Source organism: Amaranthus tricolor, chromosome 5 (assembly GCF_026212465.1).
Source record: "Amaranthus tricolor cultivar Red isolate AtriRed21 chromosome 5, ASM2621246v1, whole genome shotgun sequence".
Taxonomy (NCBI): domain Eukaryota; kingdom Viridiplantae; phylum Streptophyta; class Magnoliopsida; order Caryophyllales; family Amaranthaceae; genus Amaranthus; species Amaranthus tricolor.
The window spans coordinates 11,497,484-11,524,316 of NC_080051.1; the positions used below are offsets into that span (position 1 = coordinate 11,497,484).

The following is a 26,833-nucleotide window of genomic DNA, read 5'->3' on the forward strand; positions in this document are numbered from 1 at the left end:
TAGAATAAAGTTAAACAATGTACTCGATCCTACCTTCTTGCTTGCTTAAGAGACTTAAAGAAGAGATTCTTCTGCCAAAGTTAGGTTGGAAAAGATATGTAGAAAAGACAAGGAATTTCTTTGGCATAAGGTCACATCTTTGTTTTTGTATAGCATAGGAATATCCATTTTCAAAGGAAATACATACACTTTATCTACATATAATAAGCAGCTAAATCACATACCTTAGCATCACAAACCATCCACAAACAACAACAATTCAAAGCAAAAAACAGTAAGAAAGATGGCCCAACCTGTTAATCCTAGCCGCGCTTATGAAGAGTACAACCCTCCATCTGAACTTTCTACAGAAGAAGGATGTGATATCATCCTCCTTTATCTTCCTGGTACTCGACAAATAATCCTATATGCTTTTTTTTAAGTAAAAAGTTATAGATGTACATAATTTGATGATAAAATTACCTATTTGATGCAGGGTTTAAAAAGGATCAGCTGAGAGTTCAGTTATCAACATCACGCATTCTCAAGGTCAGTGGAGAACGTCCGATTGGTAATAACAAATGGAGACGATTTACTAAAGAATTCACCGTTCCAAGTAGCTGTGATACCAAAGGGATCACCGCTAAGTTTGAAGGCGGTATTCTATACCTCCGTCAGCCTAAACTGATCACATCTTCCGCTGCACCTGCACCAAAAACAGCTGCTACGACACCTTCAGCAGCTGGTGCGACAGCTGCAGCAGCATCTGCACTACAAACTGATGCAGAAGCCGCAGCACGTTCACCAGCAGAACAATCAACTGTGCCAAATGCGGCACCAGAACAACAGAAACAATCTGCATTACCACATGTTGATACACAGCAGACGCAGAGTCCTCTGAATGAACCTAAAAAGGATTTGGAGGAGAAGAAGACAGAGATAATGCACAAAGAAAAAGACGAAATTTCAAAGGAAAAGAGTGAGATTATATCGAAAGATGAGGAAAGACAAACAATGTGTCAACTAACACCAAGGCCGAGACAAATGGTGGGTAGAAGAGGGTTTTTTGAAGAGTTGAGGAAGCCAGAAAATTGCAAGAGGCTTGTAGTTTCTGTTCTACTGGTGCTTGGTGTTGGGTTCTATGTTAACTACATGTTCAAATCATTCTTAGAGGATGATAAAGAATTGTGAATTCTACAGAAAATACACATAATAACACGATGCTAATAGATATGTAAATATGAATCAAGGAACTAAAAATGTATAATTCAGATGTATAATTTGATATTTGTCATAAAGATATAAATTGGTTTGGCTTCATCATGGAAATTGTTATTCCCAAAAAAGCACTTTCAAAGTATTCATATAAATTATGTGTTTTTTCTTCATAATATAAATTTGGTTAATTCTTTAAAAGTTATACTATTATTCAATATGTCTTGTGTAAAAACGACATTACCTAAAATTTATTAAAATTACTCTCACAAAATCCCACTTTGTTTGTTACACTCTGAAATCAGAATAAATGGAGAAAATGAATCCATGTAGATGACAACTAAAACTGATATATTGATTGATGTAACAAATTCTATTTTTTTTGGAATTAAGGTCTGGTATTATTGTTATTTTTGTTACACTAATCAAAACTGTGAGAAAGAGCTTTTGGTCAAACTATAACAAATTGAAAAAAAAGGAGTAAAAAGCAACTTAAGCATTTTGCCCCAATTATAAAGTAGCTCATCAATTGAAATAACTTGCAGGTTAAGAATCTCCCAATCTATTCCTTTGTTATTAACATGACTTTTCTTTTTACACCTCAACAAAGCACTACCAAAATGAAAACAATTGGTTATTTGCATAACCTTTTTTGCTAATACACTATTGAGATTGAGTAAAAGATGAACAAAAGTTATTTCTTTTAAGATCAAATCATATAAAGATTCATACATGTAATTTAAGTGCTCATTTTAAAAATGAAAGGAACTATATTAAACTAGCATGATAAACACAAGTAGTTCCCTTTCACATGAAATACATTATCATCTTGGCTGCATTTATCTAACACCAAGAAGTTGTGATGATGCCTAACACTTCGAAGCGCCATTACCAAGATTTTGATCCTGTTTCAGAATTGATATCAGAAAAAGAAAGTGACGTCTTGATTGTTGATCTCCCAGGTACACTTTACTCTTTAGTGATTCAAATCATCCTGTGAGTAGAGCAGAAAATTCAAGTAGCGGGTCACGTACGAGTTTGGCTTAGATCGATTTTGTGTTATGTTTAGAATATTTGTAATTTCGGGTTCTCAGTAATTCTGCTTTCGCAATTTAAGATTGGTTCGAAATGATGAGCAGAATGCATATCCGTTGTTTTTAATCTATGCTGAAATGATATGTATGCAGGTTTCAGGAAGGAGCAATTGAACGTTTCAGTAACCTCATCAGGCAATGTAAGAATAAGAGGAGCGCGGTTGATTGAAGACAACATATGGATGCGTTTTGAAAAACATTTTCAGCCAGCGTCGAACATCGATACAGATCACATGACTAGTAAATTTTTAGGAGGCAAACTTTACCTCACACAGCCTAAGTTGAACATAACAACAGAAACTGAACAAGCAGATGCAGAAGAAAAAACAGCTGCAGAAGCAGCAAATACCAAACAGCAAGAATTGCTAACCATGTCACAACGTCAAACACAAGAATCACCACCCACGACAGTATCTAACCTGCAAGAAGCACCACCCATAACAGAACCTCAATTGCAAGAATCACCGCCTGCGACACATCCTGAACCGCAAGAATCTGCACTTGTGGCACAAACTCAACTACAGGAATTAGAGTCTGTGCCACAACATCAACCACAAGAATCAGAGTCTGTGCCACTATCTGAACTGCAGGAATCAGCACTTATACCACAAACTCAGCTGCCAGAATCAGCATCCTTACCACAAACTCAACCCCATGAATTAGAACCAGTGCAAGAACAGGAAGCTCCTTCTGAGGTAAAGGGCGAGGAAGCAGAGGACATCGAAGAAAAATCCGAGTTACATGAGGGAAATAAACAAGCATGGGATGGTTGTGAGGTTATTAAGGAGCTGATAAGAAATCCAGAGAAACTGAAAAAGTACACTATTTATGTTATGATGTTGCTTATAATTCTACTTGGATTGTATATGAATAAGATGTTCAATCCATTTACCGAGAAGCTGGCTGAGCAGCAAAGTGGTTTCGGGATTGATCATCAAGAGCTTTGATCTTTGAAAGATTAAAACGATGAGATGCAGCAGGACCTAATCACTACTTGAAAATTCTCAGATCGAATTCATGAATATTTTAGTTCTGAAGATGCGTATTTCCGACAAATAGTGAAATTTACAAGCAATAATACGCCATGATTTCATTTTGAAATATAGATTCAGTTTGTTTGGCTTGGTAAAATTTGTAATTTTGAGAACGGGTTTGTCACTTTGTTTGTACCTGTAGAATTTACAATAGTCATAATTTACAATAGTCCAAATAAAGTGGGACAAAGTCATTAAAGTCGAGGGAGTATTACTTTATGCGATCTCTCAAACTAAGTTTGCTCCAAACGGACAAACCTTCCCAATGAGAGGCTTTTTTCACATAAAGGGGCCAAACTCAAGGGTCCTTAGGAGTACTTCTTGTCTTAGGTGTTAGGAAATAACCCATATTTGATCCACATCGAAGAATTAAAGAGAGGTTGACTAACATGTATAATTGATGGACTACTCTTTCTAATACCAATTGGTTTTAAGATGAAACCTCATCTGTTTTGTGTGTACTTAACTCTCCTCTTGAGTGGGTCATGTGTACAAGCTTATATGTTTCATTAGGGAGTTCAAACTAGGCATTACTACCTTCATCACATCACCTATTAAAATCATATATTATATCAAAGAGTATACTTTATGTCTCTAACATACGCATCGTAAAGGTTTTCAAATATACGGAACCGGTATTACTCGCCTCGTGAAAGTGTAAAAACACAGAGTTTAAGGCCGCTTCAAGCGTTAAGCCGATATTTGGCGTACCGAATACCCTGTTATATTATCACCATCTCCATCACTGCAATCGCGACCACTATGATTCTACACCTTTTCTTTTCCCTTAAACTTATAAACTGAGCAGAGCTTAATGTTTTTTATTTCTATTTTCCAAGTTTTTCCTGCTTACAGGTATTCTCTTTTCTTTATTCGTTTATTTATTTGGTAAAGGGAGTTTCAGGAACAGGAAAACTAAAAAAATAAGTATACAATATATTAATATATGCTTCCTTATAGAACTAATTAATAAAGAGATTCTTCCGGTTAAATTTGTAGGAAATAGCATGAGAAACACAAAGAATTTAGTTTTCCTCATTCTAGAGATGACCTTTATTTTCTTCATTAAGCATTGGAATAATCCAATTTGAAAGCAAAAGGAATATCTCTAATGACACATTACTAAAATCTACATATATACTTCCAGTCATTTCAGATGATCATATTCCATCACAATCATCAAAGTATTCAAATAACAAAAGTTAACAACATCAACAAGCCAGAAGACGCTATAGCCATGGCCAACTCCCAGCCTAGCTACGAAGAGTTTACTCCTATTTCAGACTTCATTTCTGAAAAAGAATGTGATAGTCTGCTCATTTATCTCCCTGGTAAATGCACTAATAACCCGTTTGGTTGTTATTATATGGTGGTAATAGGAATTATTTGTAGTGTAAATTTTCATAAATATATCATTTCATCCCCATGATAATGAAAAGTTGATAATTAAAAAGATTTTTCTTAGAACTTTCAATTACCACCTAATATCATCTCTCTGAATGGTAATGCATTGGAATTAATTTTGTGAATAAAATGAGATGATTGAAGAATATGATGAAATTATATTCTACATGCAGGTTTCACAAAGGATCAATTAAAGGTTCAGTTAACTACATCGGGCATCTTAAGGGTAACTGGAGAACGTCCGATTGGTGACAACAAACGGAAGCGATTTCGCATGGAATTTCCGGTATCATCGAACATTAATACCAAAGAAATGACTGCCAAGTTTGAGGGAGGTAAACTTTACATAAGGCAACCAAAGTTGATCACACCAGCTGCAACTGAACAACAGCAAGAAGAAAAACCAGCTATGGAAGCTCCTAAGCCTCAGCAGCAAGAACTACAGCCAGCGTCACAGCCTCAACAAGACGTCCATTCAGAGGAAAAGAATGACAAGGAAGAAGAGAAGGAAAATGATGAAGAAAAGAAGAAATCTAAGTTAGAAGAGATCAATAGACAAATAAAGGGTAAAAGCGAGCTTTTTAAGGAGCTCAGGAAACCAGAAAAACTGAAAAAGCTGGCAGTCTATTGTATTTTGTTGCTGATACTTGGCTTCAACATCATCAAGATGCTCAAATCATTCAGCAAAGCTAAGCAGCAAAGTGTATTGGAATATGATCACCAAGAGTTATAATTTCCGCAAGCGTTAAGCACAGAGAATGAAATGCAGCAACAGTAAAATTCATACAGATGGACATAAGAAGTAAACATCCATGTAACACCATAATCTGATAACTAGCTTTGATCTGTCATGAAAATTCAAAGCCATTTCTTACCCAACAGGGCAATTTCAAGCAATAAGTCTTTGTTATGACGTGTGTTTATCTTGATAATGAAAATTTCTTTCCTTCTTAAAAGTTCTAATATATATATTGGATCGAAAATATTGTTCACACAACCTAGTCCTTCATTTAAAATACATAACAAGTCTTAGATGTCTTTTTGCCGTCAGCTATATATTCAAGAAAAGTTCTAAACTATCTTTTAGAAAGAGATCCATGGAGCTGGTCAATCAGGTTGATTCATTGGTTGCCTTCTCATTTGGGAATTCCAGACTCATAATAATCTACTTACCGTCACAAACTTGCATCACAGTTAACCCCTTGGGAAGATTAGCAATGTGTGGAACATAGGAATAAACTCCAAAGCGTTTGCCAAGTAGAGAGATTTCCATCTCTCGATCCATCTGCTTCTTCAAATGCACAGTTTCCTCAGCTAGAGCATTTTCTTTATCGTCCATCAGTTTTTCTTTACCTAACAATTAAAATTTTTTGAGTCTGACTTTATAATTAGCACATAAATTATGTTTACCATTTTACGGTTTTAAGTAATAATTCAAATAAGTACATTACTTAAAACTTTAAACCAATTATTATTGTAACTAGATCAATAGTGCAAACCGCAGAAATAAATTGGAAAACTTCTAAACAAATTAGGTACTTTCAGAAGTCCAAATCATCAAACTTGGTTTGGAAACAAGAACTAAGTCCAACTTTCCAAGACATTCATCTTCCCAACCCCCTAAATACCTTCACGAAACACAACAACCAACCTTATATTTTACTGAGCCAATGATCATTATACGCAAAAATATAGACTCGGGCAACATAGGATCATAATCAGGATGGCAACAATAATAGAGAATAGCAACATTCATCTTCCCACCTTGAGCCAACTTAGTGGTATATTCCTATTGAAGATGTCCAATATGAACAAAATAATCATTAATTAGTCACAAAATATGTACCAGTTACATGGTTGAATGTCGTACTTTAACCTGTGAATACTCATTAAGGGACAACAAAGTCATATCAAGTTCAGCAGCTTCACTTGCTCTTTTTCGTAGAATAGCAACAGACTTCGATGTGTGCTCTAACCTTTTTTGGTGACTGCATTTAAACAATATATTGTCTGATTTCAAATAACTAACAAAAATTTCAGACATCAACTAGTACAAAAATAAAAAGAACTGAAGTTTCTTACTAGTGTCCTTCGTCTTCAATCCATCTCCAGACACAGAGATGAAATGAATCAAGGAAACCTCAGCAGCTTTGTGTTGAGCCTCCTTCAAAGATTTGCAAGGTGTAGGCGAATCAAAGAAGGCACCATTTATGAACACTGAGGCAGTAAAGCGTGGAGCGTGATCAGCTCCAACTTTGATAGCTGAATACTTCGGATACGCCCATTTTTTCACATCACACAATTCCTGAAGCTTTGTTTTGTACATCACTTTTGATCCATCTGGTTTCTCAAATATATTTTAGAATGATTGCAGGGACCTAGAATGAGCAGAAAGGGGATCAAAGGGACATTCAGGATTGTGAAATATAAATATTTAGAGATAAAAAGGAAGAAAGAAAATGCTACTTGTGTGTATGTACTTGTACCAGACTAACAGAAACCAACTATCAAGTTTTACTCCACATAGTATTGCAACACATATCTACAAATATATTTACAAAACAAGCATGGTTTATTTTCTTCCTGATGTTAATTGATATCAAATATTATCTAAGCAGCAGTTAATAGATCTTTTCATTAATTTGATACATCTATGAAAAACTGAAAATTAGGAAAGAACACAAGGAAAAATCTCGACAGAAAAAATAATGACCCCGTGGAAAAAGAAAACTGAAGTTGCTACTCTAAGTCCTCTTTCTTTTACCGAGTTCCATAAAAATATTAATAATTGAAGATACTTTCTTTTTTCCGCTCAATATATTTTTCTCGGGTAGTTTGTGGGACAATATCCACTCACTTAGTGTTGGGAGGTTGAGCACGAACTGTCTTGGTAGCAGCAACCATGTTGCTAAGGGCTGGCTTCACTTCACTGTACTTCCGTATCTTCAGACCACAGTCAGGGTTAACCCAAAGAATATGGGATCCAAGGACTGAAACCATCTTGGTGACACTGTCAACAACTTCTTCGGTGGATGGGATCCTTGGGGAGTAGATGTCATAAACACCTGGGCCGATGCCAGCACCATATTTGATACCCTTACGGAATACAGAACGGACTTTCATCTGATCTTGAGTTCTCGATAGTGATCACATCAGCATCCATGTTGATAATCGAGTGGATAATGTCGTTGAAGTGAGAGTAGCACATGTGAGTGTGAAAATCTGCCAGTCCATGATAAAAAAATCCAGATAGTTAAGAATATATGTTTGAAAATATTTAGAACAAAATATCTAAAATAAAAAGAAATTGCAACAAGAATAATTGTGTACTAGGAAACTACTATATTGCAACTTGTATCACTCGAGTAAGAGTTGTCAAAGAGTGAAAACCAGAGTTGTGCCTTGAACCCCAACATTGGTTATCCTGAAAGAGTGGACAGCCCAATTCAAGTAGAAAGGATGCTCGGTCTTCCTCAAACGCAGACCCTCTATCAACATGGCCTCATCAATCTGAATTACAGTGATACCAGCCTTCTCAGGATCTTCAACCTCATCCTTGATGGCCAAAGCAATCTGGTAGCGAGTCTCAAACCTGGAAAAGTAGAAAAGAGATATGTCAAACAACGAAGAAAAAAGTCACGAGCACTCTGTCAGAAGAGAACTACATGAGCAAAGCAACTGAATCATAGTGTCAAATGTGCAATGTTACCTAGGTTGATCATTTCGGACAAATGACCAGTTCAAAATTGTAACTGGGCCAGTAAGCATTCCCTTCATGGGCCGTTTGGTCAAGCTCTGAGCCATTGTCGACCAGAATACAGTCATGGGCTTTGGGTGACTTACATCACCATAGATGATGAGAGACTTGACACAATGAGACCCAAGAGAATGGACCCACCCATTAACAGTGAGGGCAATTCCAGATAGTTTCTCCCCAAAGTACTCAACCATATCATTCCTCTATATCACAACAAACAATGCATTAGAAATTAGAATCTAGCGTTTACACAAGACAACAGTAAGGGTCTGCTTGGATTGAGGGTAAATATTTAAGGGGTGAATAAAATTCAAAGTAGGAAAACCAAGTTAGTTAGATAGATGACTAAAGGAATTTGATTGTTGGAGAGGTGAAAAAATTGATTAGGATAAAATAGCAATTAGTTTCCTAATTTTGGGTATAAATTTACCCTAGGGGAGGGTGGGGGAATTCTTTTCCTCCAAATGTGGAAATCATCCTCCTTTTTTATTCATCTTTTTTAGTTTACTCTCATCTTACTTCTTTCATAATTATTTCAATTACTTCATTTGCATCTCTAATTACCATTATTCCATTAGTTGGACTTTTTTTACCCCTTAAATATTTACATTCAATCAAAGTGAGCTAGAGATAAAGAGTTTAAGAGTAAAGCTCACTTCTGGTCCTCCATGAACCAAAACATCTATGTCAAACTCTTCTTGGAGTTCGACAACCTTCTTAATCTCCTCCTTAATAGCCTTAACATACTCTTCCTCAGAGATCCTAACATATTAAGATAATAACAGTTATTAGCAAGAACACTGTTAACTGTAAAGTCAACTTAATTTCTTGCCTCCAAGAAACGTGACTCACCTGCTAGCCGTGAATCCAAGACGAACTCTTCTGAGATCCATGGTATGAGGGAAAGGACCAATTGTGGTGGTAGGTAAGAGTGGAAGATTTAACTTCTTTTGTTGTGCCTCCAACCTCGTACTCACATTTGTGGCACGGTGATGATCTGATCTTCTCAAGGCAGCAGCCTATGCAGCAAAGCAAAAGGTCAGCATGATAACCAGAAGACCAACAACTGTAAAAGAAGACTATTAGAGAATAGAGTACTTACTGCCTCTGAACTGCCTCATTTGTCACTCTGGGAGATGATTTCCTTGAAGCTTGTGCAGCAGCATTTGCTGAAAAAAAGGCCTGCTATGGGATAATGAATCATGCCTATATAAGATACACTTTAACAGAAAACACGAGAACACTAAGAACGGTAAAGATCCGATCATCGGCCACATTAGATAAATATTCCAGACTTGACATATTCAAAGGATACTAAACAACTTCCTTTGAATAAAATAATTTTTGAATAAGTAACCACCGTAAACAACAACGCAATACCAAAGTCATAACCTCTCTACATATGTTATCATCTACATGAAACAAAACAAATCAGCATGACGGGAAGATGATAAATTGATGATTAAAAATGAGGATCACTCACTGTTAAGAACAGAAAAAAAATAACATGAGGTAACCTTCACCATAGAAGATAGTAAACTAACGAGAACCCTGATTCTCACCAGACAATGCTCTAGCCAAAGCATTCACCTCAACAATCTTCTGAGCAGCAAAAGCAAACCATGACTTGAGCTCTGTGTCTAACTTGGTCTCGTTCACCAGATCAACAGCAGTGTGGAGAAGAGAGCATGAAGTAGACACAACAAGCTTCTCTGTGACAAAAAATAAATAAGCATGAGCAGACTCTAACATACAGAAAAATACACCCAGTGAGAACTATGCTGCAAACCTTTTCCAACAATGCTCTCAATAGCCTGGAAGTGACTAAACAGAGATACTTTCCAGAAGTTTCAAGGTTATTAGCCCAAATTTTTCTTCCATCCACTACTCCAGCAAACACACTTTCCAGAAGGAAATACAGCCTTTAATAAATCAAGGATCTTTGTGCCACGAACAAGATCAAATCCAAACGCAGTTACACCCTTCAATGAAAGAAGATTTTTATATGCCGCTGCTGAAGATCAGAAAAGTAGGTCTCAATAAGAACATTCAATCCAGATAGAGAAGACTGTAGCTCTGAGTAAGCGTGTCTGAAGGATTTCAACTGATAAGCATGAAGGTCCAAAATGAGTTTGGGTTCATCAAACTGAATCTAGGATGCACCGGCAGCCTTATGTTCAGATATCACCTCCTTATATGAGTGTAACAACCAGCATTAGGTGATGGAAGCCACAGAAAAACAGAATGGGTGGCTCTTTGCGAATCCTTACTTGTAGACAGGAAGAATTTTGTGAAGCAAGGATAGAAGAGGGAAGGACATATTAGTTCCCTTGGCTAGCTTTGATGACAACAAGTAAGACACTGGACCAACAAGCACTGGAACAGTCTCAACTCCAAGCTGAAGTAAGATTATGAACAAAAAACATAATTCCAACAATCCTAGACAATACATGCCGTTTTCTATAGAAATAGAAGACTAGGGCTGAATTCACTTGCATCAGTATTCAATTTCGCTAACTTTCGATTTCTAAATCCACAACTAAATTTAATATTCATGGATTAGGACCTATGTTACATAGGTCACACCTGATCACCTCAAATACCAATGAAAGATATTTAACACTATCAAAAGGTGTTGAAGGAATATTGTGACTTGAGTGAACAATCAAGCCTATGCATTCATGTGTGCATAGAGATGGAATCCTATGGATGTCATAATGTGTGTGTTAATGGGTGAGTTAAGTGGGTAACTTAATATGGTGATGAAGTGTGGATTAATGCATGAATTATTAGTGTATTGATGAAGGCACTTAAGCATGGCTATAATGAAGATGTTAAATGGCATAATGATTGATCTTAATGAGGTGTGTTGAAGTCCAAGAGTCAGATTCCTGCACGAGGTGCCTTGAACAAGGCATCCAAAGAAATATCAATTTATTAGTTTATATTCCATAACATTACAAATTACAATCAATTTTGATTAATCTTCTTCAACTTCATCAAGATCTAAAAAGAAATATCAAACAATTATAAGTTAGTTTTTCAATAAAGAAAAAGTAAATCAAAATAAATCCATTAAAGTTAAAGCGTACTAGTTGAATCGCATCTATTTGTTGTTCTACATCAACATCCGAATCATCAATTACTATGGAGCAAGCATAAACATCTTCCAAAGAACCTTATAAGAGATTTTATAAACAAAAACAAATTAAGATCACCAACCAAAAACAAAACCAATATTAAATCAGTAAAAGTTAGACTTTTACCTTTTATGTCTTCCATCATCCAATTTTGTAAACACATTAATGCTTCCACAGTTTGTGAATGAAGTCTTTGAACAATAAGGGCTAATAACTATTCCTCCGGTTTGAAAGCACTTCCTGAAGCAACGGAAGAAACAGGGTTGGCAAGAATATCTCTCGCAATCTTTTGCAAAGTCGGATACTTTGTATTTACTTTCTACCAATAAAGGACATCCAAATCCTCATCATCCGATAATGGTCCTTCCTCTAAATAAAAATCCAATTCACACCTATTCACCTTTCTAACCTTAGTTCTCTTAGATTAAGCAAATTCATCTTGTGCACCGTCTATAGAACTTGGTGCAGGTCGTTTCCTACTTTGCCCAACATCATTCACATTTTTTACAATATCACTTTTCCTTTGATACTCCACAACCAAATTATCAAGACACGTACGAACTCTTGCTAATTGCATATCAACCTCATTAACATCAAAAAACTTCCTAAAATAAAACTCCACACAATCTATCTTAATTCTTGGATCTAAGATAGTAGCAATAGCTAAAAGTTTACACATATGATCCCAATACTTGTCAAATTTTTCAAGCATATTTTCTGTCATCAATCTAATTTTCAACATCACTTTGTAACCACCTACCCATAGCAAGCTTAATCTCACAAACCCTTCGAAAAAAAAGATTAATAGTGATAAACTTTCTTCCAGAAAAAACATTAGTTATACTGTAAAAAATTTCTAACTTATCACAAACAAGCTTAGCTAATTCTCAATCCTTATCACTAGGAACAACAAAATTCATCTTTTTATTCAATCGGTTTAACCTTGAAAACACATCTTTAAACGACAAAATAATTTTAAGCATCAAGTAGATTGAATTTCATCTTGTTTTACAATCAAGACTAGGCCTTTTAATGTTAGCTAAGTCCAAAAAAGGACAAGCCTCCTCAAAATTTTCAATTCTTTTAGGAGTTGACATCCGAAAAGACACACAATCACGAACTTTTTCAATTGCAGAACTAATAACCCCTAATCCACCTTGAACCATTAGGTTCAAAATGTGGGCACTACAGCGTAAATGCAAAAGATCACCCTCAAGCATCAAAGACCTTTTCGCAAACTTATCCATTAAAATCTTCATCATTGCATCATTAGTAGTGGCATTATCAACAACAACAGTAGATATTTTATTTTCTAAACAATATTGAGACAAACACTCCATCATTACCTTTGCAATAATGCCTCCGGTGTGAGGACAAGGCACATAGCAAAACCTATATAGAATAATATAATATATGTTTTAGTCAAAGGATAAATGATAAAACTAAATGTAACATGATTACATGAGTAAATAAGTAAGATTTTACCTTAAGTTGCGATTTCGTAAGACCCATTGTTTATCAATAAAATGCGAAGTTATGATCATGTAACCCTTCTTCTGGTTGGTTGCAGTCCACATATCAGTAGTGATTGCGATTCTACTTTCATTATGCTCGAGCAATTTATGTAGAGAACGTTTTTCTTCTTTAAACATCTTCATGATATCTCGCTTTAATGTGGACCTAGAAATCATCTTAAAATTGCAATTAAGGTTTTCAACAAACTTCTTAAACCCAATATGATCCACCATAGACAATGGATACTCATGCATAATAACCATGGAAACTAATTCCCTTCTTGAAAAATCTTGGTCGAACTCTTTAAGTTTGCTTTTACCACTAAATTCCAGAGAACTTGACCGATCACATTCCTTCTTAACTCTTAAAGTTGTTTGACCACGTGCAAGATTCAAATGTCTTCCTGAGCAAAGTTTCTTTGCGTGTTTCAAGAGATGAGAAGTTCCACTATTACCACTAGTTATTAGACTAACACCACAATGTTTACAAACAGCTCTAGTCACATCATTTACCTCTTCTCCTGCAAAATAATTTGATGCCTCAGAGGTTGTTTTCCTTCCCTTATCTTTTGTGGAATGACTTGGAGTACCATCATCATTAACAAACCCTTCTTCATCTACATCCAATGTATTCTTTGACTCCGTAACAAAATTATCTTGTGGTTGTGCCACTGATTTGGACGTACATTGTGATTGATTTTCATTCATTATCTATACTACTATACCAAGTAGAAAATCATGTTGTTTTAAAACATAATTATATATACAGGCTACAACTCTACAAGCCTACAACTTCTTCATCCATGACCAAACAGAATTAAAACTTAAATAGTTCACTCAGGAAGAACTTAGCTATCGAAATACAATAGTTCATACTAATGTCACCTAATCCACAAAAATTTAGGCTATAAAACCACAAATTAAGACCTAATTCATCATATATTAAGAGAAATACAATATTAGGAAGAACTTAACATCAATGTAGACATTGTATACAATCATGAATACAGTAATTTATGCAACAATACAAAAAGCTGGAATCACTAACAAATTAAAGAAAACTAAATCACTAAACAAAATCACTAACAAAAAAACGAAAAAAAAAATAAAGAAAACTAAATCAGAATTACTAACAAAGAAAACAAAGAAAAATGAAAAAAAATTAAAGAAAACCAAAGAAATGAAAACAAAGAAAATGGAGTACCTTGAATGGCGTGAAGAGGAGAGGAAGAAGACACAGCGTTATTGAGTGCTAAGAAGAACTGAAGAACGAAGAAACTGATTGCCTTTACTGGAATGAGAAAAAAATTAGGGTTAGGGAGGCTGTGAGTGTAACTTTGTAAGGATGAGGCAATGGCAGTATCGCCAGTATGGTTGTAATGGGAGTTGGGACTATGGGCTATTGGGCTGTATGGCACTATATGTCAGAATATTGAATTGTCCGGGTCTGAGGGGCGGGTCTAAGGTCTGGGTCTCGAGGTCAGGTCCGGGTCCGGGTCTTCACCTTGAGACCCGGACCCGGTTGCAGACCCGGACCCTTCAGATATTTTTTGGAACCATGACCATCCCTAGAGACAATTAGTCAAATAAGTAGCAATAACAATCGCCTCAGGCCAAAAATGAACAGGAATATAAGATTCAATCATAACGGCTCTGGTAACTTCAAGAAGAATGTGATTTTTCATTCAGCTACCCCATTTTGTTGTGTGGTATCTAGACAAGTGGTTTGGTGAAGCATGCCATGATCAGATATAAATTGTTTCATGTCTAAGGTAACATATTCAAACTCATTATCCGATCAAAAAATTTTGGGTTGGATTTGAAATTGAGTATGAAGCATGTTACAGAATTTAACAAAGATGGTATAGACTTTGGACTTGTGTCTCAAGAAGTAAACCCAACTCATGCGAGTGCAATCATCCACAAATAAAACAAAATAGGAAAAACCATATGGATTACAATTTGGGGCAGGACCCCACACACTAGAATGTATTAAAGCACCTGGGCAATCAGTATGAGTCAAACTAGGGAAATAAGAGTGTTTGTGACTCTTAGCCAAAACACATGTTTCACAAGATAGGGAAGTGGTGGAATTTTAAAGAGAAGGAAATAAGTGTTTTAGATAGCTTAGAGAAGGGTGACCTAACTGTCGATGCTACATCCATAGTTAGTGATCTGGGGACCCGCGAGTAAGCATAGCCTGACCATTTTGAGTCGTCTCATCCACACAGTATAAACCTGCTTGTTCAGTAGCACGTCTAATGATTGTTCCGGTCTCAGCATCCTGCATAATACACCCCTCTGAAGTCATAAGAACAGTACAATTAATTTCTTTAGTCAATTGACTAACATATAATAACTTATGAGATAAACTAGAAATGAGGAGACAATTTTTTAAGTGGATAGACCGAGAAATATCAACAGTGCCAATCGAGCCACACCAACAAATTCTCCATTTGCAGTTTGGATGTGTGTTCGATTAGTAAAATCGAGGCCAAAAACCTTTCCCATTAAAAGCAGTGGAAAAACAATTGCAAGCCAAATTTCTTAAGCTTCTTGAGCATATGAGGCAACTTGAAATGAATATCCCGTTCTTGGAGGCTGTGGAGAAAATGCCTCAATATGCCAAGTACTTGAAGACTCTCTTGGGGAAACAAAAAGAGGCTTGAGAGCGAGGTGGTCAATTTATCGGAACATGTTAGTGCCATCATCTAAGGCACAGGGGCCAAAAAGGAAAAGGCTCGAGGACCCTTTGTGCTCCCGGTCACTCTTGGGAAACTCAGTTCTAAGGGAGAACTCGATGATTTAGGAGCCTCGATTAGCCTCATGCCGATGTCTATTGCCAAGCAACTTGCTTTTAAGCTCAAGCCATCAAGGAAAACCATCCAACTCGCCAACTGAAGTGTTAAGATGCCATGTGGGTAGTTCGAGGATCTACCTATCCAAGTGGGAAACGTCGTGGTCCCATGTGATTTTGTTGTGCTAGACATGGTCGAGGATCCTTACATTCTTACATTCTTCGGAGAGATGCTTTAAAGACCTTGGGTGCCCTAATTGATTGCGAATCGAAGACTATCACCATTGGGGTAGCTCAAGAGAAGGTTGTATTCGCTTCTGCAAAGTCTTCAAAAGAGCCCATGGTCGAGCAACTTTGTTCTCTTGAGATTTTGGAGAGTCTGATTGAAGGGAAGGTTGAGGGTTATGATGTTCTTGTTGCCTCGGTGTATGATGAGGAGAATTTTGATGATGAGGCGAAGATGAAGAAGTATGTTTGTGTTAAGAAGGAGAAGGAGTTCGTTCTTGTGAATAATGATGATGACGATGTTGAGGATGCTGACAAGCAAACCCCAACGAGGAAGCGGGTAAGAAAAAGAAAAATCCAAAAAAAGGAAGATGACTCCACCCTGGCTTGGGGGAGCCCCACATTTTAGTCCATCGCCGGATGACCCCGGTTCTACATTGCTCACCTCCGCCACTACTTCTTGGTAGAGAGTTTTGGGTCACCACTCTGGAGGCGATAAAGATGCTAGGAGTGCTCACTCCTAGCTCAAGTATGGTTTCTTTCTCTTGTTTTTCAGTTTAAGCTGGTGGTTAGTTGTGTAGAACTTAATGACGTTAAACAAAAGTACTTGCAAGGGATAACCCGATGTTTTGTTTGATTGCTTGTTTCCTTCCTAATAGTTCCAATAATGCTGGTCTTTCTCCCTTTCGATTTTCTTATTCACCTTGTATAAGTGCCGAGACAGCTCTTGAGCTGGCTTGGGGGTGGGTTCCTGCGTTTTCAAAGCTTCGAAAGATCTGCATTATTGTCACTATTGTCTTGGTTTCTGTTATAGTTTTCGCATGATAGTTTGTCTAGTTTATGTCTTGTTTTTGTTTTTAATGAAATGTTTGAATTGTAAAACTAGCATGCAAGCTTTTGGTGTGTACATATGTGGTGTTATGCATATTCATATTTCCCTAGCCTTGTGCCTGTTTGGGACCAAGTGATTGACTATTTTCCACCTGCTTGGGGGATCTGGGTTTCCTTTGTTGGTGGCTTGAAGAACTACCTATTGAGGCACATTTTGACTAGCTGGTTAGGATTGAGCCTTCTTGGACTCCTTTGTGAGTTCCATGCATCTTGAGTGCTAGTTAGGGGGTCTAAGTATTGTGTCTGTTCTCCTCCAATATAGTCTGCCTTTCCAAAGATCAGGGATGATAACATGTTTGTTAGATTTAAACTACATAACCAAATAGCCTACTATGGAGGTTAAATTGACTTTAGGTTAAGCCAAGTTTTTGTCTTTACCTTTTCTTTTGTAGCCATGCTATTTAAACTCCACATGAGCCAAATATTCTCTCTCTTGACCTAGAGGATAGCTATGTAATGGCGGTGTTGGTGTGAATTACATTATCTTGTGGGGTTTTGGTTAGTATAGTGGTTGTTGGTTTATCATGACACTATTCATTCATATGTTGCTCATATTATCTCTCCATTTTCCTCTTATGCTCTACATAGTTATTATCACATATATATATATATATATATATATATATATATATATATATATGTGATAATCACTTGTATGCAGTCAACTAACTCTACTTTTGGTAACCATCTTGCTGCTAGAAACATCACAACAACATGTAATCATAAGACCTATAAAATGCAGCCAAGAAAGAGAAGGTGCACATTGATGCCAAAAATCCAATCCATCAATATTATATCCAAATGTCATTGTGTTTTAATACCAATATCGTAATGTTTGATATAAATTTTTGACGAATACTTACCTCCTCCAAAATCAGTTGTTGCCTACTTTCAATAGTCTCAAGCATATAACGACATACATAATATCCACAGTATTTGGCGTCTTGAGGTTGACGAGGACACTATTACAAGAAATCAAACAAACAAACAATGAAAAAATAATTAGAACATAGAATTTGTCATAAGTTTAGAACATGTCTAAACAATAAAAAAAATTACTATAAAAGAACCTTAATTTTAGTTTGTTCCAACCAACTTTAGGATTCTTTTTAATTTTTTTGAGATCCTTTCGATGGACCATGCTAAACTTCACAAGCCCCCTAGTCATTTACATATAAAATGATTAAATAGATAGAACCTGAATAATATATCAAAGTAAAACCATTTACGATGCAATAGTATAGTACTTACTCATAAATAATTTTACGAGCATGTTCACGCACTTCATTTTCTACACCATCAGGATCTAACCAATAAACCAATCCCTTCCATGGACTAATAATTGCTAACATCCAATGCATTAAGTTATGACACATATAACATGGACAAGGTAATTTAGAATCCAATTGACTATTCTTAACAGCAAAGTTTACAAATTGTCTAACACCCGCTAGATATTTAGGGTCACCTGGCTTTGTTGTTGATATCCAACTACGATCCATTTCTATGCACCAAAAAATTGAACACAATGTAAAGGAAAAGAAAAATATTCCATGATTGTCTAATGCATTCATATAAACTACAAGAAGAATTAATTAACAAAGAAAAGGCATATGACTACTATGTTATCATGTCGGTCATTAGCTAGGCAATACTAGCTGCTAAGTTATGGCATGTTATACGAAGGAGAAAAATCTAAGATCAATCAAGCAAAGAAATAAACATAAGAAGGTTAACAAACCATCAAGAATCAAATCCAAAACTGGTTACAAGAGCATATATTGCTGTCAAAATAGCCCTGTACATGAAGAACATGAATAAGTTATTTGTCTTTCTCTCTGTTTAACCCAGAAGCAAATACGTACCACAAAACAAGACAAAAAATAATTGCACATCAAAACAAAATAGAATGTGAAGCAAAAAAGAGAAAATACCGTTAAACATCACAGAATTCCCTTGAGACTACTCAAGCTAATTTAAACATGAAGAACACAATATATGCATCAAAACGTCATTGAAGGGAAAAGATTTCAATATTTAATCTACATCCATTGAATCACAACATTTTCAAAAACTAAGGTCGTGAGCAACCCAAGGGATTTTTTTGTTTCATTGTTGCTGCACTTTATTGTTTTTGTTCCATTATTGTTAAAATAATTTTCAAATCATATAAACTTATGAAATATATTCAAACAAGCTCTCCATTCATAATGCACCAAGTGCAAATCAAACCACATCGAAAAGATGCCAAATAGAAACCAAACTTACAAATATATTGCTACTACATTCAACGGAAACACAAAAAATTTAGCCCAAAATCCCTATTTAAGCCATAATCATAAGCTATGCATAGAGGAGTTGTAAAGTTCTAGACCGTTACTTGAAAGAAGTGTTGGATGGAGCGTGGGTGATTGAACATTTCAACTTTTAAGAAATTGTATCTTCAAGCAAAGATAGGCTTAATAATTAAGTAAAATGTCAATCTCAAAGCTTGAATAAACAAAATTTAATTGGTAATCGTTTATTGCATCCATAGAATAAAAAGTGAGGTTGTTTGGCTTTTTGTGAACGATTTTGATGGTATCATTCTGCAAAATTTAATTGGTAATCTCAAAGCTTGAATAAACAAAATTTAATGTAAAGTTTACGCATCAAAATAGTTTGAATCCAAAAGACTCCATTTTCCAACCCAATTCCTAATTTCTACACCAATTGCTTCTACTCCCACCAAAACCTAACATAATGTAACACAAATTTCTCCAATGCCAATTTCCAAATATGAAAATTAAACTAACCAAAACCTATAAAAATCAAATCTTCAGGATTCGAACAAAAAACATTGAAGGAAGGACCCATGAAGGCAACACAAAAATCTTTAGGATTAAAAAAGAAACTAAAAATAATTTAGGAATTGAAATGAAACTAAAAATCAATAAATAAAAATACCTATAAATAAAAATCAATCAATGAATAAATAAAAATTGATAAACAAAATCATAAACTGATGAAATACACATACATTAATCTGATAATTACAACAAAGCCCAAGAAATTCAAAGAACAACCCATAAATTGAGGGAATCAACAGGAAACAAGAACAAGAAATTCAAAGAAAAAAAAGGCAAAAAAAAACTACCTGTTGTGGGTTATTTGAGAGGTGGCTAAAGGTTCAACGCTGCAGTGTAGCGGCAGCACCAGTGTGTAGAAGGCGGCTGAAACTCCGGCGTGCAGGCGGCAGACGCTCCGGTGTGTAGGCGGCAATCGCTGCGGTATGGTGTGCGGGAATAGGGTTTGTTAGGTAATCGGGTTTGTGAGGGAATGTGTTCGTGCGTGGGTTTCTGAATTGCGAGGGAAATGGGGACGGATTGTGAGGGAATGGGGTTTTGATTTGAGAGGGAGATGAAAACAAAAATTATTAGTATAAGGGTTTTTGCAACGACTTTATTGTATCTGTATATTTGAATATTTTTTACAACAATATTTACAGTTACGAATTATTTATTTAATTTTAACAACTAAATTGTTTGTTGCAAAAAATTAGGTTATACCGGGAAATTATTTTAAGGGGTGGGGAAGTTTATTTTCTTTTTATGGCCCAGACTAAAATGTTATCTGCGAAGACCTTAACGATGATGACGGGCCCGTGAAAGGCCCTAAACAATTAAAATCTCATTTGAGTTAAACACAGACCCTAAACATAAACCCTAACAGTTTTTCCAATCAAATTACTCTCAAAATGCACTAAATCGCATAAATTTCACAAAATCAATCACATAATTTTCACAAAGATTACCAGTTGTGGGTTTAATCTATAACCAAAAAATTGAAAGGATAAAAACAATCTAGAAATTCAAAGAACAAGAAAAAGAACAAGAAACAAGAACAAGAACAACCCATAAATTGAAAAACTATTGCTCTACAATCATGAACCCAGAAAGTCAAAGAAAAAAAAAGAAAAAAAAATAAAAATTTACCAGCCGTTGGTTTGATCACTACGGCGTGGCGGCAAGAGTTTCGGTGTGCAGAAGGCGGCATAAGCTCCGGTGTGCAGAAGGAATGCGGTTTTACCAACCGTGCTTGGGTTTGTGAGGGAAATAGATTTTCACTTTGTTTGAGAGGGAATGGGATTTTGGGCTGATTTGAGAGGGAAAAGGGGATTTTCACTTAATCGCGGTTTTACAAAAATGCGCTTAGGGGATTTTCACTTAACCGGTTTTACAAAAATGCGCGTTTTGAGACAAAGGGATCGGAGTCGTCGTTGCCAAAAATTATTAGTAAAAGATTTGCAACGACTTTGTTATATCTGTATATTAATTATTTTTTGCAATGATATATATAGTTACGAATTATTTATTTAATTTTAACAATTAAATTTTTCGTTGTAAAAAATAAGGTTATATCGAAAAATTATTTTAAGTGGTGGGGAAGTTAATTTTTTTCTTATTGCAACGATTATTTAGCAATAGCAACCGATTTCGCAAAAACTTGTATTTTTCGCAACGAAAAAAATATAGTCGTTACTAAAACTTATTGCTAAAAATGATATTTCTTGTAGTGATCGCCGATTTAAGAATGATTATAGCGCTTACAACGAACCCTAGATCGAGAAGTCAATGGCGTTGGTAAGTATAATCGCGTCGAACTACTGACAATTGTTAATGATAGTAGCGATTATTAATAATTTGAAGAATTTTTGAAGATTAATTTTGGGGGAAAAAAAGTTGTTGAAGAGAGCTAGGGACAGTGGTATGAATGGTGGTTCAATTGCATATTCTTTGGGACAAAATAAATTTTCATATTATTTTCAATTTGGCGGTTTTTTGGAGTGAAATTTTTAAGAAAAGTTAAGAGAACTTACTACTAGGAAATTAAGGAGTTCTCTTTGGTCAAATTGTGGGTCAAAAAGAATAACAAAGAGAACTACTATGTTAAAACATTGTTTTCTTTGGTCTAAGAGATCTCTTTTCTATTTAGGAGTTCTCTTTATGCATGTTCCCTTTTAACAAAGAGAACTGCTATGTTAAAACATTGTTTTCTTTGGTCTAAGAGATATCTTTTCTATTTAGGAGTTCTCTTTATGCATGTTCCCTTTTCCCTTTTTTGTAGTAGTATGTGTGTTGAGATTATTTGATTATATGAATGATGTATCATTATATAGAGGTTTATACATCATTCTAGAATTCTCACTTAAATCACCATCAAAGCATATTAACAACCAACAATAAACATTATATTAAAGCTAGCAATAAACTCTATAATAATGCATGATAATAAAATTAGATTAAAGCTTACCGTTGATTATAGCTTAATTGCCCTTCATTACTAGCCATCAAGTTGCATGAACAGACCAAGAAAACGACCTTTAGGCTTCTTGATTGATCATGCTCAAATCAGTTTACATTCGCTCGAACGAGCGCCTACTTTAGAACAACTTTTGTCTACATGCTGACTTGCTACTCGAACGAGCCCAAGGGGCGTTCGAATGAGCATCCCTGTTGCAACCTTCTGTTTACCTTTTCTTCGATGCCTCAAGCAAGCAATCCTCATTCCATGCCTTGCCTTGTTCAAGCTAGGCATGGTTCAACACCCTTGGTAGAGCCCGTTGTTGTCTTGATTAAAGCCTCCTTGCTTTCCCCAACCATACGCTTTACGTTCAACACTCAACGCATTCAAGTCCCTTGCACTCTCATTGTTGCTCATAGTATGGCGTGCCTTGTCTAGAGGGATAATTTTGAAATTCTGTTAGTTTATATTTAGTCCAATGACTTTCACCTACCACAAACTTGATATTTAACTCCAAAAATAAATCAAATGGTACGGTAGATGTTGCTAGGTGGTACATCCATTAAAATGAAAACCAACCAACTTGAGACATTATATTTGAAACTTATATAATCTAAACAAGCAATTCAATATCCAAAAATCACTTAACATCTATCGATATTAAAGAGACTGATAATTTCTACATATAAATAAAAAATTAGCTTAAACTTTGAAAAAAGGAAAATTGTGAGAAACAATCTAGAAAAATCTTAGTTTGAAAAACTAAACTACCTAGAATATTTTTTTAAAAAAAACTACCTATAAAATTTATCTTTTTTGTCAAAGGCTACCTATTAACGATTTTTATCCAAATTTTCTTTTTTCTCTCACGTGAAAATCACGTGACTATACTCATTTAAATCCCATTTTAGTTTCATTCACACATTGCACTATTAAGTATGAACCCTAATTTCGATTGAAATAGGTTCTTCTTCACCATGTTCCTTCATCTTCCCCATTAAAACCCTTTGCACTCAATCTTTGAAAATTGTACTTTGTTCAAGGCATGGATCCACACCCTTTAGTGAAGCCTTAAACGTCCAACATCGATCACTTCATTAATTGTTTTAAACCACAATTCACTACCTCTCGATACATCCTCAAAGTCCTTTTCCAAAGTACAAGTTAAGGCATATTCGATTAAGTGATCGAATTCATCATCATTTTTATGAGTTTTAGCACTTGCACTAAACATCTTCACTGCAAGTCTAACACTCTCGCTATCCCTAAATTTCACTTTCTTTGACTCACACTCAACACTATCATTAAGTTGTGGCCTAAGCTACCACTTTCAACTTGTAACTCATACAAGTTTCTCTCACTCCTTTTTTCCTTCACGAGCACAAGGCTCCCTCTAATGACCTTTAAAGTCCCTCTACTCTCTTTGAAAGTACATGCCTTAAACTTAAATCTACCCAATGAAATAAGGTTTCTCTCAAACTTAGGTACCTACTTAACATCACCAAGTCTTTGCTTGACACCTCTATGTGCCTCAATTATAACCACTCCAATACCTTCCACTTTCACCTTCTTATCATTTGATAAAGTAACAATGCCTTCATCGCGCATTCAAAGCATGGAAAATTTTTTCTTCTCACATCATATTTTGAATGAGCTTCCGGAGTCAATTACCCATCCATACTATCAAACCGCAAAAAAAGCCCCATCATAGTCATCACCATCCACAAATCCTAGAGCGCCATTCTTGCTATTCTCACTCTCTTTTCTCCCTCCATCCCTTAAGTTTCTCATTTTCTTAAGCTCCTTTTTCATCTCTTTGCACATTATTTATATGTGCCCCTTTTTCTTACAATAGTAACACTCCTTGTCACTAAGATCACTCCTGCTTTGAGATTTTCCCCCTCCTAGATATCCCTTTTCCTAAGTTCTCTCTCTATTAGAACCCTCACTATATAAGCCATGCCCAACACACTTCTTTTCTTCCTCCTCTCTTTTCATCATAAACTTATCATTTTCTCTTAACACCGTCAATGCTTGATTAAGAGTAAAAGAGTCCTTACCTGTGAGCAACATTTGGACTATATTTCTGTAGTCAATGGGAAGTGAAGCCATAAGCAATAAGGCTTGCGCCTCATCCGTCAACTTTTCATCGGCAGTTAACAATTAATTGGCACGCTAACTTGTTGAATGTATTTATGTGTTGTTGCATTGTTGTATCTTCATCCTTCACGAGTTGCTACAAATCCCACATCAAGTAAAGTTTGTTTGTAAAGGATTTAGAAGCATACACGGTTTGAAGTTTCTCCAACAACTCACCGGGATCGGTCTCCTTTAAGTAATGATACTTGATTTTGGGTGCAATGGCAAGTCATATTGTGCTTACCGCCTTCTTCTTCATTATTTTCGCATCTTGCCTCCTTAATATATTTAGCTTCTATTTATGAAGTGCATCATCGATGCCTTCTTGTACCAAATAATCTTACACAAAGCTTTTCCCAATAGCAAAGTTGATTCTCTCATTAAACAACGAAAGATCAAACTTGGAAATACAAAGATTGAAAGGAGAAACTATGAAAACTAGTGTTTAATGAACTAAAGAAAGCTTAAGAGCAATATAAACTACACTAGAAAATGTATTAGAGTTAAGATGGATGATGGATGAGGGTTTCTATAGAAATTTAGGTATATATACCCTACAAAACAAAGGTACCTTGAAATCCCAAAATTAGACCTTGAGTCTTGATTGAGAAGAAACACAACCCGCGCAGAAATAGACTAATTCAGCCGAATGGGTTGGGCATTCTGTTGAATATCGAGGAGATTGGAAGTTCTGAATTTTCCTTAACCACCATTTGGCCGCATCCAAGAAGTCAGCCGATCGAATCCCCTATATTTGGTCGAATGTCACCTCATTCTCCCAAAATAGAAATTTTGTGAGAACCTTGACAACAACTTCGTTCGACCGAATGGATGGACCATTCGGTCGAATTTTAGTGCATTCGCCCATTCCCGCATCAATTGAAATATTGCCTTAGCATGCAGAATCTTCATTTGACCAAATGGGTGCTTCATTCGGTCGAATCAAGGCTTTTCCTCTTGTTCTTAGTCTTTTAAGGTACAAAGAGGCTTCCAATAATGTGAGGTCTTCAGGGAAAGTCTTAATATGTGTGCCAAAGTTTCAAACACACGAAAATTGACCTTAATGCCTCCAAATACACCTAAAACAACCATGAAACAACGCGAAGCCAAGAAAAAGGTATAATCACGCATAATGTGCATAAAAATGATTGAAGAGCATGAAACTTGGAACAATAAAAGGATATAATCGTGCTCATAAGTGAGCACATTAGTAGCCCGCTCAACAATGTGTTTATATGTTAGGTGGTTAATGATTCTATGAATGATGTATTATTTATAAAGAAGGAATACATCATTTTAGAACTCTCTGATAACTCACCATTAACACACAATTACACCATACAATAAACATCACATTAAACAAGAAATTTAATGTCACATCAATGCAAAAACATAGCTCAAAAGATCATTAGAGAATCCAATGCAAAACACTCGAATAAGCTTGCCAGGTGCTCAAAAAGGCACATAGTTTAGAAGCCTTCTAATTTTCTTTACACAGCCTGATCAAACGAGCCCTCTATTTGGTTGAACGAGCAATAGCTGTTGCTCCTCTCTTATTTGTCTTTATGTGTTGCCTTGTTTGAGCAATCCCCCTTTCCATGCCTTGCCTCGTTCAAGGCAGGGTTCCACACCCTTGAGTGAAGCTTTTAACGCCCCACATTGATCACTTCATTGATCGTTCCAAACCTCAATTCACCACCTCTTGACATATCCTCGAAGTCCTTCTCCAAAGTACAAGTTAAGGCATGTTCGATTAAATTCATAATCATTATTAAAAGTTTTGGCACTTGCACTGACATTAAGTTTGAGTCAAAATTTAGACCAAATATCCAATATCCGATTGTCTTAATAACATTTTAATGTTTAAAAAGTACAGTGTTAATATATTCATAAACATGTTTTGCTAGCACCACCAAATTCTACATCAACATGGGACCATGAGTAGTGCATATCTTTAACTTTGAATAGTTGAGGTTTTACAACATTTTTGTTTGGTTTCAACCTCTTGTTGCCAAAGAGGGACATTTACTTACATTTGCAATCTTGGTTAAACTCTATCATAATATCTATATTTCCTTGATATATAAGGTCAATTTTATGATATTATTTAATAATACTCTAATATTCTAAAATAAAAAAATATAATATAAAATATTTTAAAATTAAAAAATGAAATATAATTTTAAAAATTTACTGGTTTTTGCAAAACTTAATTAATAATAATAATAATAATAATAATAATAATAATAATAATAATAATAATAATAATAATAATAATAAAAAATTTAGCCCTAATGTATATCATATTATTTTGAACCAAGAATTTGATGGACAACCAAGTGAGTTGTGGGTTTTCTTTTA

The 26,833-nt window shown here is 35.5% G+C and overlaps 5 protein-coding genes across 11 annotated transcripts; 3 read left to right on the forward strand and 2 right to left on the reverse strand.

Annotated features, from left to right (window-relative positions):
* The first annotated feature begins 204 nt into the window (after positions 1–204).
* LOC130812909 (protein RESTRICTED TEV MOVEMENT 2-like) lies at positions 205–1,308 on the forward strand. Its single transcript, XM_057678550.1, has 2 exons — positions 205–386; positions 476–1,308. Exons 1-2 carry the CDS (start codon positions 284–286, stop codon positions 1,168–1,170), a joined length of 798 nt encoding a protein of 265 aa, XP_057534533.1. The 5' UTR covers positions 205–283; the 3' UTR covers positions 1,171–1,308.
* A 505-nt stretch (positions 1,309–1,813) lies between these two features.
* On the forward strand, positions 1,814–3,763 carry LOC130813249 (inactive protein RESTRICTED TEV MOVEMENT 2-like). Its single transcript, XM_057679042.1, has 2 exons — positions 1,814–2,156; positions 2,382–3,763. The coding sequence occupies exons 1-2, from the start codon at positions 2,057–2,059 to the stop codon at positions 3,233–3,235; spliced, it is 954 nt and encodes a 317-aa protein (XP_057535025.1). The 5' UTR covers positions 1,814–2,056; the 3' UTR covers positions 3,236–3,763.
* A 700-nt stretch (positions 3,764–4,463) lies between these two features.
* LOC130813250 (inactive protein RESTRICTED TEV MOVEMENT 2-like) lies at positions 4,464–5,738 on the forward strand. Its single transcript, XM_057679043.1, has 2 exons — positions 4,464–4,653; positions 4,900–5,738. Exons 1-2 carry the CDS (start codon positions 4,479–4,481, stop codon positions 5,457–5,459), a joined length of 735 nt encoding a protein of 244 aa, XP_057535026.1. The 5' UTR covers positions 4,464–4,478; the 3' UTR covers positions 5,460–5,738.
* A 2,135-nt stretch (positions 5,739–7,873) lies between these two features.
* LOC130813422 (5-methyltetrahydropteroyltriglutamate--homocysteine methyltransferase-like) lies at positions 7,874–11,786 on the reverse strand. Its single transcript, XM_057679255.1, has 13 exons — positions 11,750–11,786; positions 11,576–11,661; positions 10,762–10,881; positions 10,647–10,674; positions 10,382–10,497; positions 10,273–10,297; positions 10,028–10,195; positions 9,600–9,652; positions 9,336–9,502; positions 9,140–9,245; positions 8,436–8,686; positions 8,117–8,318; positions 7,874–7,948 (listed from the first exon to the last, which is right to left on the reverse strand). The coding sequence occupies exons 1-13, from the start codon at positions 11,784–11,786 to the stop codon at positions 7,874–7,876; spliced, it is 1,434 nt and encodes a 477-aa protein (XP_057535238.1).
* Positions 11,787–13,164: 1,378 nt separating this feature from the next.
* Positions 13,165–20,416, reverse strand: LOC130813251 (uncharacterized). Of its 7 annotated transcripts, none has more exons than XR_009042190.1 (5): positions 20,187–20,416; positions 18,792–18,848; positions 17,914–18,012; positions 14,342–14,428; positions 13,165–13,303 (listed from the first exon to the last, which is right to left on the reverse strand). XR_009042190.1 is itself a non-coding variant. In XM_057679044.1 (5 exons), the coding sequence occupies exons 3-5, from the start codon at positions 18,550–18,552 to the stop codon at positions 17,925–17,927; spliced, it is 429 nt and encodes a 142-aa protein (XP_057535027.1). In that variant the 5' UTR covers positions 18,553–18,554; positions 18,792–18,848; positions 20,187–20,416; the 3' UTR covers positions 15,418–17,924. The 7 variants fall into 7 exon arrangements, 1 of the variants encoding a protein (XP_057535027.1); XR_009042195.1 differs by lacking the exon at positions 14,342–14,428 and adding an exon at positions 18,121–18,210; XR_009042194.1 differs by lacking the exons at positions 13,165–13,303; positions 14,342–14,428 and adding exons at positions 13,520–13,658; positions 18,121–18,210.
* Positions 20,417–26,833: the final 6,417 nt, after the last annotated feature.